This window comes from Populus nigra, chromosome 13, assembly GCF_951802175.1.
Source record: "Populus nigra chromosome 13, ddPopNigr1.1, whole genome shotgun sequence".
Taxonomy (NCBI): domain Eukaryota; kingdom Viridiplantae; phylum Streptophyta; class Magnoliopsida; order Malpighiales; family Salicaceae; genus Populus; species Populus nigra.
Genome location: NC_084864.1, coordinates 12,818,305 through 12,840,045, shown reverse-complemented (window position 1 = coordinate 12,840,045; position 21,741 = coordinate 12,818,305). Strand labels below are relative to the sequence as shown.

Here is a 21,741-nt window from a genome sequence, read left to right as displayed (position 1 = left end):
CAAAGAGCTTCCTTCTTAAATTCAAATTTAAATTCTAAAATTTAATTAATAAATAAAAGAGGAGTAGCAGCAGAGAAAATAAAAAAATTACTTAAAAGCAAATCACACTCACCCCAAGAAGGCTCGAGCTATCTTGAAACTGTCCAAAAAATTTAATTTACAATTTATTATCTCAATTTATTCTTTCTAACTCTGTTCTTTCAAGCTTTGTACTTTCTATTTCAATTGTTTCAGTTTCATTTCGGATTCAATAAAGATATCCCACCAATTCTTGCTTTTCAATTTTCACCATAAGAAACAATAATCTAGAATCATTACAAAATGATATTTTAAAAATAAAAAACAATATATATTATTTTTAGAAAAATATCTCAAAAATATAAAAATTCATTCCAAAACATTTATTTTTATATTTATCTTTTCAATCAAATACATTTCTATCTCCTCCGTCTCATTTCTATTTCCATTCCTTCAACCAGCAACCCCTGAACACTTTGTAATCTCAGTACATAACCCATATCTTTAGTTTACAACTTGCATTAGATGGTTTTAACTTTTGAATATTGTTAATAACATGATACACATTCCATCAAACATAAATGATTATTAGTGTCGTTATTTCTTAATAGCACTAATAATTCCTGAATGGCATAATGCAAATGTATAATGGACAGAAAAGTTACCAAGCAGTGTCCCTCGAACCCTCAACTCTTTCCTTTTCCTGTTTTTTTCCCGTGTGTCTGTGTTGGGAATGATCCCTTAGCTCCTTAGCTCCTTAGCTCCTTGGTTTGGTTTCAATCTTGAACAAATTAGCCATGTACAAATCCCCCTTTCTTTCTTTTTTTTTGGTCTCAAAGGAAATAAAAGGTTCGAATTTCATATACATTGGGAACGAGGAGGAAACTAATGTCAAGTTGAGCTACAGTTTGTAAAACAAGTTTGACAGCATAAAACCAACCTCCTTGTCACTTCATAGCTGCTGCACTAGTCTCCCCATTTGAATACAAACATAAACATAGAGGGCTATGTGTGATGAATTGTGTGGCCATAGTTATGCTATATGGTATAATGGCCATAGTTATGCTTGTATGTAGTATGATGAATTGTGTGGTACCCAGTACCCATTATGGGCCATAGGTTGCCATGGATGCAATCGTGAATGTTGGCTGTCCATACACCTTCAATGAATAAGAGGGCTATGTGTGACCTAAAATGGATTGGCACGAGAAAGAGAGCTATAACATGTGGTACAGCTTGTAGAATCCCATCCAGTGGGTGAAATGCCAGACCTGAAATAGACAATTACTTCTAGTTAGTGATCCAGATTAAAAATTCTGATTATAATGGTACATTAAGAGGGATATCTCACTAAAATAAAAGTAATTCCAAGTAGTTAACAATGCTAAATATGACTTGATTCAAATAAAAGCAATTGCTTAATGTGAAGTCAACAATACCTTCCCCTCAGGGGAAATCTTTCACTCAATCCCTCACAACCACCACGCTGAATTCTGAAATTCAGTGGTATAGAGACTACATAAATCCCATATTCCTTGACCAGATCACCAAATGTATGGAACAAAATTTCAACATGTCGTCGAATGTATGTGACGAAAGTCCCAAAAACGTAGTGTTTTCCCCTGTATAGAAGCCACCTGATGTTGATGCAATTATCAACAAAGTTTCTACCAATTCATCAATGATTTACTTTTACATTCTTCTAATAGAGGGCAGCTTCTACATTTTAAACTAACTTTTCGGAACTTTGATCCCACAGATTCATTAACTGAATCATACAATGTGGAATTTTTGTCTAGCACGTTCAGTGACTTGATCACACAATGTGGGTTGTTTCAGTTGTATCATTACCAAAGTCGGGAATTCAGTGCGGTGTTTTTGTGAAATTCAATGAAAAGTTGGTCAAAGAACACAATTTGCAGCAAATTCAGTGCATTTTGAAGGTCATGCTAATAGAGCAAAAGAAAAAAGGCAAGTAGTCAACATTAGCAGAAGAATAAGCTTGTATTATAACCTAATCCAGTTATCTTAGCAAATAGTGAAAGTTTTGAATTTGTACGCAAATATTAGAGCAAAGCAAGCAAAGCACACCTTGTAATAAAAGCTTTCAGCCAATAAGCTACAACATTCGTGTAGCAGCAAATTCTGCAATGCCTTCCCTGTACACCTTTTCCAAAAACATCACACTTCATCCACAATTTTTTTCACTAAATTCTGCAATTTTTACACTACATTACACTGGTGATCCAAATATGTCCACATAGTTGGTACCGATGTACCATATCAGGTCACCTTCAGGCCAGATATGGATTGCTTATTGCTGAAATTCAGCAACAAAGAAGGCAGTTCTCTAATAGTCACATTTTCTTTAATTGTAACAAAGTACCGTAACTATACTTTTCAAGGGATGGAATTATTTTTTTGTCAGTGCCAAATTTCCACTGTTACAAAATAATATCCAGCACAAACCTCATATCCAGTCAAGGTGTTACTGGCTATGGCCATGTTTGGTAACACTTGCAAACTGGCATTGAACCTCTTGCAAAATGAGATGAGAAATAGCATGGGGGGCTAGATTTGGATAAGGAGTTTTTAGGGTATTGTAGAATTTGTTTCATAAACAGTGGAACTAAATAGACTGGATTAAGAACATACCAGCAAATGGAGAAAGAGTGTTCTGTTTGTTGTAGATGTGATGGGTTGCATGAAGATGCTTGTACAAAGGTTTTATATCATGTAATTCTCTATGCATCCAGTAAATCCCAAACTCCACAATAACAAGAAACATAGCCAAATACGTGATGTAGGCAAACCAGCCAACTTCAGATATGCTAAAGAAACACTTTGTCCAGCCATTTTCAATCATGTATTCAGAAACAGTTGGAAGCAGAGTGTACCATGGCATCGCCTTCATAGCAACATATATTTGTAAGAGCATGGCTCTATTTGAAGGGATGGCATCTGCAATGGGAATATGCAAGAGATCAAAAAAAGGTGTAATCTTGAGCCTGATAAGGAAACTAGCACAACATCTTCCCGAAGTGAATGATAAAAGATTCCAAATGAAACCCAAATAATACCTTACATATGAAAACCTAGTATGACCATCTTACATAAGAAAACTCTACCAATGAATCAATCAACAACTTTTAAAAGTCAAACTTATTGGTTGAAATAGCAGGGCAACCTTATTAAAGAGATATGCACATGCTATGGGCAAATAGGAACAGGAAAAAAATTTAACATAAGAAATAAAAAGCGGTAATTTCCCTGCAAATAGGGACAGATGGCGGAAAAACATGAAAAGCAGTAACTTCTATACACATCGTAACTCCTGTTGTCATAATCATGTAATGAAGTAATGTTATTTTATGTGGCATTCGGGCTTCAGCACACCATGCTAACTAAATGGCTATGTGAAACTCACAAAGCAAAAAGGAGCAATTGCAGTGAATATAACTTGCAGAAAAAGAGGTAAAAAATATTACATGTTTCCAAGAAAGTTAAAATAGGTAAGCATGGGGGACAAGAATATGGTATAATATGTAGTTATATTTAAAAGCAAAGTAGGGAAAGCAAGTGATTATTACTTAAAAGTGTTTTTTTATCAAGGTTTTATATTATCATTTTGCACTTAAAACATCAATAACTCCTTAACTAGAGCATGTTTTATAATAACATGTCTAATAATATAAAATACATTTAATTTATGGTAAATGTTCATCTTAAATGTAGGTCTGTCACATAAATCAAAAAGATTGATTGATGAGTTTAACTACTGAAATTGAGAAGACAAAAAGAGGGTTAAGCTTAGAAAAGAGATGTTGGTTCATTCCAAAGTGAAACACCATTCGGTTAATAGATCATAACTGGAGCTGTAGAACTTAGATTTAGGTCTGGTCTATATGGATGTAAAGCTAAGACATAGACCTAAAACTTTCATGAAGAGTTCAAGATTCAAAAAGAAGTTCAAATTGTAGCAATAACGGAGAAGTCGGAATCTGTCTTACAGCCCAGACACTATTCAGTGTCCAGCCCATATATCAAGTTCTACAAGTCCAAATGCACTGATTCTTTTTTTTTTTTTTGAAAGCTGAAACAATTTCCTACAAATTTCATGAAGACTATCTGTTTAAATTCTGATTTTAGCAATGACGTTTTATTCAGACAAGAAGATAAGAATTTTCACCAAGTCAAGATGTGACCACCCACTCAACAATTAGTCATCAAATCAATAATTCCAAATTTTGGCCTATAAAAGGAGGCATTTGTCATGCATTTAGGCATCTTGGTTTTCAGATCAAGATCATGTTCTTGCTCTCTCTCTCTTTATATTTTGTTAATACTTAAGTTTTGCTGTCATTAATCTCTTGTTTATGCCTTTCATTTCCTTTCCTTTACTTAGTTAACTTATATCTTATTTATGTTCTTATCTTGTTTATTTATGTTTCTCTCTTTTTATATTTAGTTAAGTTTATTATGTCAAGGTGAAAAGGTTACACTGATGGTGTAAGAATAAGTATAGTATAAACTCAACATGGACCTTAATGTTTGATACTAACATGTTTTGTATTTGTTATCTTATTCACTCTTAATACTTTGCTTGTTAAATGGTTAATCTAGATTTATGTTGTATAACCCTTGGTACAATAAATACTTGGCACTTTCATAGCCCAACCGTATGGTATGACCGACATTTGTGCTATGAAAGGAACTTGATTTATTGTTAACATAAGTTATAATCATGAATACCTGACAACATTTACAAGTATTAGCATTATTCGAATAAGATAACTAATGTAATCATGTTAATAATTTATAATCCGATTGAAACCTTCTTTATGTGTGGTGTCCAATTGAGTAATAAAAGAAATTTATATTATACTTGTTTGAAATATCATTAATAGATCCTCTAACCTTAACAATTATTTTATCCTTGTTTAATCCTTACATCAATATCACATCTCAAAGCTCTCTTCAACTCTTTTTCTGTTATTATCTATTTTTTTATTTATAGTTTATACAGTTAACCTCCCTGTGGTTCGACCCTGGTCTTGCCAGGTTATTTATTACTTCGACACTCCTATACTTGGGAGAAGACATTAATCTTTTGATCGTATCTGCAAGTAATGTAGCTAAGAAAACAAAGGCATGGGATGGCCTTTAAATTGACAAAATATGCATCTTATTGGGGAAAACAATTAGAAGGTTGACATAAAGATCGAAAACTAATAAATAAAGAAACTCAGATTCACATTCAGGAACATTTACCCTCCAAAAAATTAGAAACATTTGATATCTATATCGAACACTTGAAAGTTTAAATGGAGGAAGCAGGTACTCGCACTGCATCAATCAACTTAAAAATTTCATTGCAGATCTGGAGGTGGGAAAAAAAAAAAAAGAAAACCCAATATAATACAGTAAATAGATCATTAGAAAAAACACAGTCATTAAACAACTCAGACATAAACATTAATTCACAATTGAGATACATTCAAAATCCAAGTGAAAAAAAATCTTGAAAAGTTTAGAATAAAAATAGATGATACAACAATCAAACTTGACAGCAAAGCAGATACTATAAATAAGCACCTATGCAAAAGCAGCCAATAATAAGGTCATCAGTGGACTATAAACAAAGACCCAGACTTTACAACTAGCCATCCACTCTCTGTTGAGAAAAGCAACAGTAACAGTACAAATGATTCGAGTTCGAGCAATACCAACTCATCAAATCTTCCAACCACAAATGCATCATCTCACAGTCTAATTGCAAAGCTTCAACAGTAACAAAATTAAGAATCCAGGGAGGAAAAAGGAAAACAGCATGATACCAGTAACATCAATTGTCAAACATGAAAAAGCATAACCAAACAAAAATCCAGATTCAAAATCAACAACAGGATCGACCCATACCTTATCAATCATAAACATCACAAAAGAAGAACTTTTAAAACCAAAAAAAAAAATCAAACCATATCTATTAATTAACTAGAAAAACTAAGCCAGTTATTCCAAAGAAACATCTAGACAGAATTAAAATAAAAATAAAAAATTCATACTCAGAAAGAAAGACAAAAAATTGGACCCAAAGTCAAACAGCGAACGACGAAAAAAATAAATAAACAAAACCCAGATTCATGAATTCAACAAGTGAGCAAAACCCATCTCACATCAAGAAAAACATCAAACAAGAAAAAGAAATGTGCCCGTTACCTTTAGGAACATAAACGTTGCGTTTCAAGTAATAAATATAGAAGCACAGAGAAGTCCAGAGATGAAGTAAAGAAGAGTTCCAGCAACGAAGTTACGAAGCCAAGTCTGCAAGAAATGAGGTAGCGTGACCCAGCAACTGGAGGGTAACAAATGACGCAAAACAATGTTGTTGAACATTGTTGTCTCGTCCAAGAACTGCTGCCAGTACTTGTCTCCCTCCATGTTTATGGTCTTTCAGATTCCCGACGACACGCCGCCGGCGATATAAGATTGAGAGAGAGAGAGAGAGAGAGAGAGAGAGAGATGTCCGATGAAGAGTGTGTTTGGTATTGCGGTAGCTGTTATGGTTGTAATTTTAAAAAAATTATTTTATAAAAAGTACTTTTAATTGAGGTTGGTTTGAAAAAATAGGTGTTTGGTTAAAACTGTGGTTGAAATTGAGGTTGAATAAAAAATAGTTTAATATGTTTGGTTAAGAATACTTTTAAAATTAAAGTTATAAAATAATTTTAAAATATATATATATTAAAATTGATGATTTTTAATTTAAATGTTGTAGATTTAACTATTGTTATTATTTCATGAAATAAATAATACTTTATATAAAATATTTTTTATTATACTATTAAACTATCTACAATTTCATTACGTACAAAATTCATTCGACAAGAATTACAGTTTTTATTATTTTTTGAGCGTGCAATAAAATTAGATAAAATATTATCAGGAATAAAATTGATTTGATATTACAGTGCGAGTGAATTTAATTCACTCTACACTAGTTTTTCAGGAAAAAAAATATTATTTACATGACAATGTGAGTAAATTTAATTCATTCTAAACTAATTTTTTAAAAAAATAATTACAAAAATTAAACACACTGGAAAAAAAAAAACTCGAATAGTACAAGTGTATTGCACTGTTTGCATTGTTTGCGTGCACACAATGCAAATGAATTGCACTGTTTGCGTGCATACAGAATTTTGCCAAGCAGCCATGAGTTGCTTTGCAAAATTCGCGTAAAACATAAAATTATATGGGACCACTAAAATTAAATTGCATTTCATGTTTGCTGTGATTATTTCAAATGCAGAAACAACCAGCAAACAAACAGCCTCGAAACAGGGAACTAAAACGCGCGTGTGCGCTGTTCTAGTGAAACTACCAGGAAGTAGGAGTTTGGAGTAGAAGAGGGTTTTTGTTTTTTTTGCCGTACTGCACTGTGCTGTGAGACTGTTTTGTATACATGTTGTGTGACGTCGTGTTGAACACTTGAACCACATCCTTGCCACACTCTCACTTTTTTTTTATATATATAGGTAGTTTATTTTCTAAAAAATAATTTTTTTAAAAAATAAATTTATTTTTAATATTTGATAATATCATTAAAAATAAATTAAAAAATATGTTTTTAATGTTAGGATATATTATAAAAATATAATATATTTAATAAAAAAAGAGTGATCATTATATTAGAGGTGATTATTTTCGATTCGGTTCGATTTTTATTAAAAAAATAACTAAACCAAAATTAAAAAAAAAATCAAACCGAAACCGGGTCAAACCTACCAGTTTCAGTTTGGTTTTTTAGGGTAAAAACCGGTTTAAATTGGTTTGACTAGGTTTTCTTGGTTTTGGCTCGGTTTTGTCCGTTTTGGCTCGTTTTTTTCAGTTTGGCTCAGTTTTTTTGGTTTGGCTCGATTTTTCTGGTTTGGCTCGAATTTGGCATGATTTTCTCGGTTTTGGCTCTGTTTTTTCGGTTTCGGTTCGATTCAATTTTTTCGGTTTTTGCTTATAAAACCAAAACCGAACCAAACCAGCCTGTTTTTTCAAAATTTTAATCGGTTTAATCGGTTTTTTTTGTTTGGTTTTTTCAGTTATTTTTTTTCTGAATTTCTCGGTTTAATCGGTTTTTCGATTTTTTTCTTACCCCTACTTTATACTGTAAGCGTGTTTGTGAGGATATTAGCTGTTATTTTTTTAATATATTTTATTTGAAAACATATTAAAATAATATTTTTTATTTTTAAAAATTATTTTTAATATTAGCATATTAAAATAATTTAAAAATATATACAAAATAATTTTCAATAAAAAACAAAAAAAATAAATTTTAAAAAAACATGGTTGAAAACCATTTTCCAAACAGACTCTTTCCTATGCATATGCCTGATTTTTTTTCTATTTTGAACGCAGTACAAGCACTTTTGTCAACAAATTATCTGCAATGGCACATGAGAACTAATTAATCTACACAATCAAGTAATGTTAATTTATGATGCATATTTGATTTGTATTTTAAACGTGTTTTTTAAAAAAATTAATATTTTTTTATTTTATTGCTTGTTTTAAATTAATATCTTTTTAATATTATAGATTATTTTGATGTATTAATATTAAAAATAATTTTTATAAAATAAAAAAATATTATTTTAATATATTTTTAAATAAAAATATTTTAAAAAATAACAATAATAACAACAGTAAACCCAAACTCAATAAACTGCCCCCACAGCCCCAAGCCTACGGTAGATAGGTTGAGCATTATAATATAATATTAGATATGTCATAATCAAGAGCAAAGAAGGAAGACAGAAAGCATGTCTTGGCCTTCGGACAACAAGTACACGTAAATAGAGAGAACCTTACCCTCTGAACTGTGTGTGAGTTTGTCGACAAGAGTCATTCACAGCAGACATCCTCGATCCAAGCATCTTGGATATGACAGTTATGTCAAACACAAGTATTTTAAGTCTAAAAATCATGTCAAATCAACATTACTTGAGTCTGGTAGTTAAATAATTTGAATCTTGTTTATTTGTCAGACCCAAGTAAATATAGATCCAGCACAACTTTTTAAATTTAAAAATAATAAAACAATATCAAAATATCCCCCATGATTATAGAAATTACATTAAAAAAATGTGAAAAAAATACCCCCATATACAAAGTTTATTTTTTATCTTTTGTAAGGCTAAAGATGTATTTAAACTATTTAACAGTTTGTGAAAGATTAAAAAACTTCCGGGCAACAGATTTTAATTTTGTTAACCTTACGGATATAATAATATTTTTACTATGCAAATAATCATCAACTGACTACCATACCCCCACTAAAACATTTAATACTAATGAGCCTATGAAAAATACTGAAATACTTCCACAACCAGAGCTTTAATTTTTTCAACTAAAAAGCAAAATAATAATTTAACTTTATATGAAAAGACAACATTAACCTCATTCCAAGCCTTCAGAGCTTGAAAAATTCACTGTGAAAGTCCATAGTGTATTGTGCCTTGGTCCACAGTGCACTTGTATAGGGTTGCCAGCCCCACGAAGCCTGGGTCTGGTAATTATGTTAGACTCGCACTTGGGTCTAGCGCTAGACATGGTTGTCAGACCTAAAGCTCTTGGACCTGGCATTGTTACCAGACCCAAGGACCTTGGGTTGACGTTATAGCCAAACCCAAGTACATTGGGCCTCGCGTGTTTGTCATATCCAAGGTGCTTGGGTTTAGCAACTCATGTTAGACCCAAGTAAACAACAAACAACAAACAACACATAGGATAATTGTGCACTTTAGTTGTCAGTAGAGAGAAAAGAAAGAAAAAACACAATCAATTGATCACCGAACGACAATCCAACCATGATATGTTTACATGCGCCACACCATGTGGAATGGAGCATGTTTGCGCATCTAGTTATACATCAAATAGCTAGATTTGGGCACCAAGAAGTGTCTGACGCGTCTCCTTAATAGTGCGGGCACCTCTTACTTGCTAGGGTGTGTAGAACATGCATCAGTAGTTTTTTGATTAAAAAATAAAAAAATGCTCATGGTCCTTTTAATTACACAACATACCAATGTAAATTTTACTGTCGCAATCCACAGTAATCTGTGTCTAAAGTTACAGTGAAATCCCTACACCATTTAGCTTTCTTAGGTAAAAAGAATATCTTGTATTAATATCATAACATTGTAAAAACATGAGGCCGATTGATCTAGTCTTTTTAAGTTATAGTCTAAGCATTATAGTATAATACTAGATACTTCACCCGTGCTTCGTTGCAAGTCAATTAATTTTTTTAAAAAATTATATATACATGTTTTTCCAACATGTTTTTATAGTTAAAAAACTTTAAGCAAAAATAAAATCTTATGTTTATTACTACCTCGTGATATCATTACTACCTCTGCCAAGTACGTATTGACAAATCGATCGAATACATTTTGTTATGTTTATTTCTTGTTAAAAGGGTTATTATTATACTTTACATTATTCTTAATTTTCTTCTCATGCTTCGATATTTTACCCTTTAGTCGCCTCTTAAACTAAATAGAACTCTTAATGTAACTAAAAAACATATCCATGCATGTCCCTTGGAAGAGTGAAACTAGTTAACCTTTCGGCACAATAATCACATCATATCCTTCGAATGGACTTGGAATTCTCAAGATTTCAATGATTCTTCTTGGCTCATTTTGAGTCTTTCGATCCCTCGTCGACCCTTTTCGCGGCTGTTGCTGGTTTCTCAAGTTCATAGGCTTTTACTTCTTTTACGTTATATATTCTCTTCAAGCATGGAGGCTGCAAGACTGGCATTCTATTCAAAATCATATTCTTGTTATTGATCAGTGGGTTGAGATTTTAGGGTTTCGATTTGTGGTTGTGCATGAAAGAGAGAGTTTTGGGTTTGTTTCACATTTTGTTCATCATCTCGTTGTTCTTCTTTCCGAGTTAAAAGTAGAAGGTGGGTCTTCGGCTATAGCAGGATGTGTTTGTTCTTTGTTGCCATTGATTGGAAGAATAAAATTGTGGGCTTGTTTTTTTCTTACTTATTTGTGGTTGTTACTTGTTAGGGTTTTGGAAGAGACTAGAGAGCGTGATGGTCTTTCCTATAAGATTAATAACTAGCCAATTACTAGCATTTCGTGAATTCACTTAAAAAATATATAAATTAATTTAAATTTAGTCTAATTTATTTAATATTTGTTTAATGTTGTGATAGGCTGGTGGTGATTAATTTTTAAAATTTTTTTATTTAAAAATGAATTAAAATAATATTTTTTTATTTTTTTAAATTTATTTTTAATCTCAATACATTAAAATAATCTAAAAATATATATAAAAAATAATTTAAATTAAAAATATTTAAATTTTTAAAAATATTTGTAAAATACAAAAATAAGTAGGTGTTTATCATTAAATTGTTCCTTCACGGTCTGTTTTGAATCATTTGAAAACACATTAATTAACTCTCTTCATAGTTATTGATTAATTTGTGGGGTTTACTTCTTTTGCACTCTCCTCCATAGCTTTTTTTTGTTTGTGTCTTAGTTCATCATCAAATTCTTCTTCTTAGCTGGAAGCAAAAGAAGTATCATATGAGCTCTAATTTTTTAACATTGGAAATTGGAATGCTTCATCCTTGTGAGGGGTATCATATTAGCTCAAGACCTAAAAACGCATGTTTTCTCACCGTTTTGGCCTATCGAAAGAAACGCACCGTTTAACTCTTTGATCTTACAGGGAAGAACGCCAGAAGACACCTCCAAAAGAGAGGAGGAGAAAGATAGGTGACAATGCTCCAGAAAGGAGAGGAAGAAGACGAGAGAAGAGAAGAAGCTATAGCATCAAACCCATCTTTGCAGCCGGATTTCAAGCCCAAACGTGTCACTCAAGACCAGCTTTCCAAGCTACAAGTATGTATGATCGTTATCTCTCCTTTTATTATAGATACCTGTATGTAACGATATGCATGAGCCAATTTGAAATCTTTTGATAGTTTAAGGACTAAATCTCTGATCTATAATGTATTTTTCTGAGTGGGTGATTTCTCTTTTGTGTAAAGATGGTCGAACAAGGTGTGTGGAAGTGAAAGTTGATTGGGTTGTGATTGGTTTCTTATTAGAATGCTTTAATGTAGCAAAGTTTTGAGATTTGTGTGTATCAGATTGGGGGTGTGTGATGTAACGTATAGAATTTCTGGGTTCTTAAAGAAGTTCAATGTCATGGATTTTTTAGTGCATTTTGTGAGTTCCTAAACAGTTTTTTTCTAGGAGGTATTACAAATTGGGAGTAAGACATTGTCAATTTGTGAATCCATATTTCGAATCGGTTATTTTTGTTTGCTTGAAGCGATTTTTACAAGTCATGAGCTTTTCGATATATGTAACATGCATTTCTAAGCTACCATCATGATGTAGAATTTTGCATCGGCTTCTTGTTCGACTAGCATGCAGTTATGAGTTGTTTTCCCATGAAGTGGTGGACTTATCTAGTAAAAAATGCAAGGGCATAACTGAAGGGATTGTTGTGAAAGACATGCATTCACTCGCTGACTATGGCCTGCATTTGGTTTCTTATTTATTATCCATTATTAAAGGCGAACCATATTTCTTGATGGAATCTCATGATGGAGTTTTGGGTATGTGTGGAGTAGTACACACTGTGGAAAAGAGAGTGCTCTTTTGGGCTTTGTTAGTCTAGCATTCCCTCTTGGATATCCTAAAATCAAAGGAATAGCATGAAGTGAGAAACTAAAGGTTGAGAATGCTAGAGCCTTGACTAAGATCATCAAGTTAACGCCCTTAAAACTCAAAAGAGAATGCTTAGTTGAAATCAACTCTTTCCAAATCCTTTTGTGACACCTGAAATTTTGACTTCTGTGATATAGGAGCTACACAAAAGGCGCTTACAAATAAAATCAAAGATTCATAAGAAATCAAAAGGTATCATTTTTCATATTACCTACTATGAAGTTTTTCGTACGGAATTTTTAAGCTGTTCTTATCTAATAACCTTTTATGGATTTCAGATGGTACTGGAAAATCTCATGAAAAAGACCTCAAAAGCAAAGATACGGGCACAAACATTGAAGACTCAGGTGCTCCTGACTTGAAACCCCTTGATGACAATGCCAGCTTCTCTACTCCACAAGACAATGTGTCAGCACATCATTCAGAAAAGAAACGCCAGAAATTACACTGGGGGTATGTTCTGCTATTAGTCCTGGGTGCAATTCTTAACTATGCTTGTAGGACACGTTCAAGTGGGTAAATGTAGCAGCTCACACATGAAAAATGAGATGTTTCACGGGTGTTTTATTTCAAAGGTCTCTAGCTATTCTAATTTGACGTCCACTATAACTCCTTGGTATGAAACAGAACCCGCATGTGGAGTGCTAAATGGTGAGTTATGCAATAACGAGGCTATATTACAAGTTTGTGAGAGAGTATGCATGCTTATACATACGTTAGTTAATGTGACTGCATTAAAACATGGATGTCACACCTTCTGTTCTGACGTGACCCTTTTTTTTTCACATCAATGTGGGTGGCTTAGTGTTGCCATGTTTCTTCCCCCCACCTTGTATCCTGTTCTTAATGGTGTCCTATGTGTTACTTTGTTTGTAGGCTTGATACAAAGGAAAGATGGGAGAGAAAAGCCAATATGTAGACGTCACTGGTTGTTTGAGACGCAGCGCACCTGATCTGAAGTTCGCCTCTCAAAATATTTGCAAAAGGCGCCTGAAGTTCCGTTCCTATATTGGGTTTCATTTACATGTTTCGACAAACATCGTCATACACAAGCTCTTAATGATGTAACGAGGAATATATTTAGAAGGGCTGCCAAATAACGACTAGGTGACTTGGAAAAGATGGAATAGAAAGTGTTTGGTTTGAATGTAAATGATTCTACACGAGCAGCATCATCCATAGCAATTATTTTGTTCCATATCCATGTTTTGGCCATAGTTATAATACCCGGCTCGCGGGGTTAAACAACCAAAATACCGAGAGTAAATTCAATTTCAATCAAACTATGAAATTATGTTAGGGATGATTTTCCCTTTTAATCTTGATTAGCCAAGTTACATAAGCATGATTATGAAAGTTTATTGCCTTTCAGAAAATGTTCGGTCAAACAGCATTCAGGAATAAAACTGTGACATTGTTGTGATGCGACCACCAGCCATCTCTCTAGTATCATTTTTTTCTTCTCAGTTCTCGTGTTCCCTAGGCGGATGCCTCTCTAAATGCTAAAATGTCAGAGTCTCTAAAGATATGGACGATAAAGCAACATAGCAAGCCAAGTCCCGCTACCTGTTCCTTTCAGATTAAGTTAGCAGTTTCATTTCTCAACTCAGAGGTATATAGGCATGTGTATCATTTACCAAGGCTTGGAAGCTTAACTCGACAATGTGCTAATCAGTCTGCGGAACGGCTATGTAAATTTTCATCCAAGAATCATATGGAAAAGAATTTATTTGTAATATTTGACATTCAGCTTTGATGAAACAACTGATTATTGGTGCCGCAGTTCTGATATTACATACAAAAAACAGCCAGTTCACTAAGCTGGTTACACTAGGGACTTAACTTTGAACATGTGGGACTATAGCAAACCCAGTGACAGTTCCTGCAAAATGATGAACCCTCCAGGGGTAAAAAGCACCATGTCGACGAGCCGGGATGACATTATTATCAAGTGCACTTTCGACAAGAATTCCGGTTAAATTGCAGGGTCAAGAGCTTGTTCTATTTCTTCTAATGAACGTCCCTTCGTTTCCACAACATTAGCTGCTATGTACAAGACACCAAGAAGACAGATGCCTGAAAATCCTAAATATACAGAGCTGATCCCAAACTTGTTCACAAAGCTCAAGAAATACAGGCCGATGACAAAATTTGCAGCCTGTTACCACAGCAAAGCAAGTCATTATTAGCATGTAATGTCAACCAATCAAACATTCTCAAAAAACAAAAAAAAAGTCCAGTAGATTAAACATAAGTTCCATTGGCATGTACCTACTCAAAAGACAAGTAAAGAATAAACACAAATACATGACTACAAATATGCCCAGAAAACTCCACAGAACAGAGGCATTCTGTTGGTATGATCTCTAAATCAACCATGGGCTCCCCTACAGAAATGCATGTGCATTCATATTTATACAAAATGAACTATTCAAAATCATTGGCAAATGAAATGATGACTTGTTTTGCGGTCACCATCTTAATTCCAGCCAATTGCTTATCTATATGTTCGGGGTGTTTTGCTCTTATTGCATAGCAGTTTTTGAAGGTGGTAACTAGAGGCAAAATTGCAAATCATTCCACACTAGCACACTGCTAATTCTCTGCAGTTGGAAAACCATAGTTTACAAATGTTCTTCTTCATGACTTACCCAGTGCATGCCCAAGGATAAAGCAACTGCTTTCGCTCTAATTCTGGAGGCAAATATCTCTGGGAGAAGAAGAGCAGGCACAGGACCAGCACCAAGTGAAAACGACAACACATAGCTGTGTTAAGAGATGAGAAGACACATTTAGATTTCAACGTCCACGTGGACAAAAATAACACACAACAGTAAAAGGAGAAGCTCAATTAAATCTCATTTTAACCCCTCTCCACCCCCTTCTGCCCAGACGCTCATAAACAAGAGGAAAGAAATGAGCTTGACTGATCTCACAAGGAAAATAATTGACTTACCAAACTGTCCCTAGAACAGCAAGGGTTCCAGAATATGGTGCTAGGGCCTTCCAAGTGAAGGACAAGGAAAGCAGCAGCATTGAGGCAGCCTTCATAACCAAAGACACAGAAATGGAAGTGTATTAGATACAATATTATCCTACACATTCGAAACATTTTTCCCCGGGAATACAAATGTTTGTAAAGAAAGATGCACAAAAGATGTACTTAGAACTTGGACATGTGGAGGGCTTCTAGTTATAGAGGGTTGAAATTATGTAACCAAATTCTATGCCATGTGTGCTGGAAGAAAAGGTAGACAGACTAGAGATACTAATATTATCTAACATAGTGCATCGATAATGCCTTAGTAACCATCAGCTCATCAATATGTTTTATAATGCCATCTATCAGTCACCAAAGACAGAAGAAAGGAGAGCTCATGACTGAATAATCCATTCAGGTCACAAAATAAGACTTTATGATTGGAAACTACTAATGCACATCTTACTTTCAGCATATAAAGGTGACTAGCATGAACAGACCAGACCACTAAATCCTTGTCAAGATAACTTCTTAATGTAGATTGGCCACTGTTTCTTTTACTTTTTCTGTGTTCTCTTAACTCAATAATTCCCGACCAGGTATTAGACCAATAGGATTAAAAGTCAGTTTTATAACAATTTTTAGTAGAAGTACTTGATTATAGAAAATCAAGTTCATCAGTGTGGGCTGAGAGAGAGAGAAGGATAATGTGCAACTGAAATCAGATGCAGAAGGTAGTTAAAAAAGGGTGTCAGCTCTGTTCTTGATCATAAAAATGCGACAGAAAATAATGTTTATTTGATTAAGAAGAGTGGATGGTTTGAAACTACCAAATAACCTACCATTCCTAAGAAGCTAGTGATCAGAAGACTCTTCCTTCCTTGCCTGTCCATTAAGGAAGATGCAATAGTTGTACCTGGAAAAGGCCAGTCAAATTGAAACATTTGCAAATTGTAAAGTTATGCATGCACCTAATTTCATTGGGGAAGATAACAAAATTTTTACCAAAGACGTTTGATGCCCCAACAAGAGCACTGGCAGCAACATCTGATTCAATTCCAGCACTACGGAACACAGCAGTTGAATAATACACCACAGCATTTATACCAGCCATTTGTTGGAAAAAGAAAAGTGCTACACCAACGCTCACAACTGGATAAAAATAAAAAATAACTCATTTACCCTGACAAATCAAACTTAATAGTTGTACAAGTAATATAACAACAAGTTGCAGCGACAGTAATCCATAGAAGGTTAATTTGGACATTTTTTTACTTGTGAAAACATTATTTTCCAAATAGCCGTAATCACTAAACATGCTTTTAATACAGGTATGCAGGGTGAAAACCGTGAAATTTTATCCCCATTCATTGTTTTGGTAATATTGGCTTGGAGGGTGGTGGGGAAGTACAATCTTTGATTTTCAGAGTCCATCAAATCTTTATGCAGTCAAGCCTGAAGTAGTGGATTTAATGGAGGCATCAACAACTAACTAAAAAACAGGTGCAGTCATGAGTATGTTCAGAGAATTTAGGAACATTAGAAATCTTTTCAAGTGGCAAATAATGCTTCAAATCAGACAAAGATTTTATCATTTGATCCAGATTATTGTTTAGAAGTCCAATAACCCAAGATCTACATTTTTTGTTTGAACCCGAGAGTTATGAGGACCTTTCCAATAGCGGCTGCTAAATAGGTCAAACCATCCAGCTTCTTGCTCAGCAGAACCTTGACTAGCCACATTTAAATCGGTCATGACATCAGCAACTCTTTCTTTTCCATAAAGAGTCTTTATGGATTTTTCAACTTCAGAAAATTTTCCTTGCTTCAAGATAAAAAAAGTTTGTCAATGACCTCTAAATGAATTATTAGTTTAGATAAAAACGTGTGCAATTAAATCCAAACTCTTATCAAATATACAAAGGCTCATTGACATGAAATTAAATACTACAAAAAAACCTGAAAAAGCCACCGAGGACTTTCTGGAGAAAATGTCATTCCCAGTGCCAATAGAACAGCAGGAACAGCTGAAATGCTGAACATTGTCCTCCACCTGAAGGAGGCATATAAATAGACTCAAGTAAATAGATAGTCATTAATTAGATGAAAGAAAAGGTTATTAATGAAAGACAATTTCCAGTAAAGGGCACTTTAATAGCCATTCAAGAAATAATCAACATCATAACTTCAACTTGGTGCCACTCATTTTAGTCTTATTGAAAAATTGTGCATAAAACATGCGTTCTTTTGACATGACAACTTCAATTTTGCCAAACACGTATTGAATAGATGATCTGAACTTCTATCTGGAATGCTAACAAGACAACAGCTTATAGTTACATTTTTTTTTATCAGTAAGTCAATGACACAGGAGCATTAATTTCAATTCCTTCTGTTATATTCTTCAATGCTACACAAAACAAAAGCCAGGTTTAAGACTCTTTCTATTAAGGTTCCATCCAGACTTGTGCGCACACAATACGCACCTAGAAAGAATCTGAGCAAAGAACTCAATGTGCATGCAATTGGGCATTGCTAGAAGAGTTAGTTAAAGTTAACTAAGACGGCATCGTACTCTTGAGACTGGGAGATATCATAACCTTTGAATGAGTTCACTTTAAATCTTCACAAAGTTAAATTTCCAAGATCAAACAATTTTCAAAGCCAATCATGAGGGTATTATGTTGTTGCTGAATGCATGTCTTGAACTCTTTAGTGTTTATCTTCATTCGGGAAAATGCCCCCAATACCACATCTTTTTGCAATATCTATTCCTTTCCATTTCAATTAATTTTACCCACTCAGACAAAATGCGATTAGTTTATCTCCAACAATTGATGTGGGGGGGGGGGGGGGTTGCAAATTAAGAAATGAAGTCATGGATGGAAAGCTCATGAACTTAACATTCTTCCATCGCTCGTTTCATATGTACAGCATTAGCAATAACACTTTCCAGGACCTTGCCATCCCTGCCCACCTGAACTGGCTAGAAGGTTCATTATATTACAACTCTTCATCACATAAATCAAAAGATTATACACAACCTTGTCATTTTGCCTTGTTGTATTCCAGAAGAGCTTATGTCAAAAATCACATTAAAACTTTGTCTGACATGAGGGCTGACCTCATTAATTTTACACAACCTTGTATCCTGTTTTCAAAGCATGTTGAAACCCATCTTCTTGCTGGCACTTGGATTTGGTTAAGATTCAGAAGATCAATCACTTTCTAAACGTATCAACAACTTGCCTTTTGAGCCATTTAGATAATGAAGAGAAGCAAGGATAAAATGTATTGACTGCTCAACTATTTTTAAACTTTCCTAATGCAAAATGATTGCCACTCTCCAAATTCCAGACTAGCAGACAGGTTCTATTCAGGCCACATGTCATGCCAATCTGAGAAGTTGAAAGGTCAAATTCAAAATTTATTCATTATCTCTCCTTTCCTTAACTAAATCATATTCCACTTGGCAACCACAAGTATAAGAATTCCTAAAAATTAGACAATCAATGAGTACCTCTAAACAAAGAAACCAAAAAACACAGTAGATAATTATTTGCTGCTTCCCAGTATGACATATCTAAGCAGCTAAAATTCCATTGCTCCATCTTTGAAGTCTATCATCAATAGCTTCTACTCATAAAATCCAAAAACTTTCTTGTGCACAAGGAAGAAATCATTCTTAAAGCAGACCAAAAGCTTTGTTGTTTATATGGTGAGGTATTTAAACCTATGGCTTACTAAAAATGCTTATTTCTTTCTTCAGGTTGATTAAACATAGCCAAATCGAATATGCAATCACTAAAGAATGCAAATAAAACATACCATATAGGATTTCCTGCCAATGGCAATCCCGCTACCAATGCCAAAAGAATCCCAATGCATATAAAAAGTTGGTTTACAGACCCCAGCGCACCACGAATTTCAGTTGGCGAGATCTGACCAAAACAATAAGTACAATGCTAGATTAGCTCTTGACAAACTACAAACACTCACAGTGACCTTATGAAAATGAAGTAAGTTACAACCTCAGATATGTAGAGTGGCACGATAGCAGAAGAAATACCAATTCCTATACCAGCAAGTAGACGCCCAATTATCATAGTCTGTACACTCTGGGCCGTAGCACTGAAAAATTTTATAGGACCACTTGAAACATAGCTTTTGCAAGAGTATTGAAAATCAGTAGCCCAAAATATAAAAGATAAAGAGCAAACCAGAGCACAGCACCAATTGTTAGCGGAATTGCATCCAGCTGAAAAGTCCTTGTTCTCCCAAACTTATCAGCCAATGCTCCCCCAGTAAATGAACCAACGGTAGCACCAGCAAGCAATGTGCTAACAATCCATCCTACTCAATCATTAGAATGCCAAGAATTATAAGCAACCCAGTAACGGCCAATTAAATAAACAAAAAGACAGACAAAGAACCGCAGCCATGTCTAACAAACCAAAACATCTCTGTTTTACTAGTTTGGCAAATGGCATTCTCTGTTTCCTTGAATTAAACTCAGGCAATCTACCAGCAAAGCACGGAGCTCTTAAAGAAACAACAAACAAACTCCCATTTATGAATGAATGAATGAATAAACAAACAGCAGTTCCTTGCCTTGCAAGACAGTATTTTCAACAATACCAAGATCCTTGGCAAGATACTCCAGAGCACCATTCACCACCCTGAATCAACATCATCATCCAAAACCAATAAAAACAATTGAAAATATGACTAATAATCATGGAAAATGCAAATTAATTAATTAATTACCCTAAATGATAACCAAACAAAATAGCTCCTAAACAAGCAACTCCAACAAACGGCAAAACCGAAGCTTTCCCTTGCTGCTGCTGCGGCACAGGCACAGCGCAAGTAACATCATCCTCAGATTTTAATGGCCTGACTTCTTCCACATCTCCTCCATCTAAAAAAAAAAAATTAAATCCAAATCAAACACGTAACTTCACAGATAAAATAAAATAAAAACAATCAAAACGGACGGACCGGAAGCGAGAGCTTTGAGGACAGGGCGGGAGTGGAAGAGAGAGGAGCGAGTGAGTTCGGTTGCCATGGAGGAGGAGGAGAGTGAATTGAGACGCAATCCAAAAGAAGAAGAAGAAGAAGAAGATAGTTGAGAGTTTCTATTGCTGAAATCAAGGGAGGAGGTGTAGTGCTGCTTTTGACTTTTTAGAGCTCTAAAGCCTACTGCTAGGCTTTTGGTGTTAATGCTGCCTTTGACTCCTCCGCATCCGCCTCCGCCTCCCCCATACATTACCACTGCTTGCATTTTACTTCAAGATTCAATCACACAAAAGTCAATGAATACATAAATAAAAACACTCAAATTAAAGAGAGCAGAGAAAAAGCTAAAGCCAATGCAGAGAGAAACATTTAAGGCGTAAAAAATCAAATGATCGAATCGAAGTAGTCAAGGCGGAAGTTGAATTACCGAGTGACTCAGAGAAAAAGGGATGATAGGACCACTGATGAGTGAACACCACTGAAGTTGCTTTTCTTTTTTCTAGTGTACAATTAATGTTTGGATCAGAGAGGGAGGCTTTGGGGATTCCGTTGAGAGTGGAGACTGGGAAACAGTTGCTGTCTGCGTACTGAGCGCTTACCAGACAAAACAAGAGAGTGAACAGATATGGTGGAGATTTCAACTCTCTTTCCTTTCGTAATCATTCCCTCCGTGAATAATTAATTTCGTTGGTATTTAAATAATCAAATAATTAAATTTTTTTTTTTGACAATAGTAGCAGTGTCCTACAGTGGATAAAATGCGGAGGAGGAGGAGGAGATCTGCGCTGGAAGGGTGGCAGGAGGATGGATCCGCATGTGACGAACGGCAGGTAGTCTGCGTTTTCTGTTCCCTCTGGTCATTTGGCAGTTTCTGTTCGCTCTTTCCACGTCATGTAAGGATGTCAAGATTCGGTTGTTGAGCTGGAAAAATAAATATATTAGCAGAACCTGATTGGTGTGGGA

At 34.5% G+C, this 21,741-nt stretch overlaps 2 protein-coding genes and 1 pseudogene across 3 annotated transcripts; 1 reads left to right on the top strand and 2 right to left on the bottom strand.

Annotated features, from left to right (window-relative positions):
* Positions 1-817: 817 nt before the first annotated feature.
* LOC133670382 (delta(7)-sterol-C5(6)-desaturase 1-like) lies at positions 818-6,548 on the bottom strand (annotated as a pseudogene).
* Positions 6,549-11,508: 4,960 nt separating this feature from the next.
* Positions 11,509-13,932, top strand: LOC133670988 (uncharacterized). 2 transcript variants are annotated; one of them, XM_062091596.1, is made up of 5 exons: positions 11,520-11,677; positions 11,770-11,942; positions 12,917-12,971; positions 13,058-13,232; positions 13,656-13,932. In XM_062091596.1, the coding sequence occupies exons 2-5, from the start codon at positions 11,823-11,825 to the stop codon at positions 13,696-13,698; spliced, it is 393 nt and encodes a 130-aa protein (XP_061947580.1). In that variant the 5' UTR covers positions 11,520-11,677; positions 11,770-11,822; the 3' UTR covers positions 13,699-13,932. The 2 variants fall into 2 exon arrangements, with proteins under 2 accessions (XP_061947581.1, XP_061947580.1); XM_062091597.1 differs by having other exon boundaries at positions 11,509-11,942; positions 13,085-13,232.
* Positions 13,933-14,494: 562 nt separating this feature from the next.
* LOC133671580 (plastidic glucose transporter 4) lies at positions 14,495-21,622 on the bottom strand. The gene is made up of 14 exons (XM_062092369.1): positions 21,206-21,622; positions 20,761-21,047; positions 20,527-20,680; positions 20,371-20,438; positions 19,980-20,112; positions 19,791-19,890; positions 19,588-19,700; positions 17,719-17,812; positions 17,431-17,584; positions 16,765-16,911; positions 16,602-16,675; positions 15,736-15,824; positions 15,431-15,545; positions 14,495-14,937 (listed from the first exon to the last, which is right to left on the bottom strand). Exons 2-14 carry the CDS (start codon positions 21,041-21,043, stop codon positions 14,755-14,757), a joined length of 1,707 nt encoding a protein of 568 aa, XP_061948353.1. The 5' UTR covers positions 21,044-21,047; positions 21,206-21,622; the 3' UTR covers positions 14,495-14,754.
* Between the last annotated feature and the right edge of the window lie 119 nt (positions 21,623-21,741).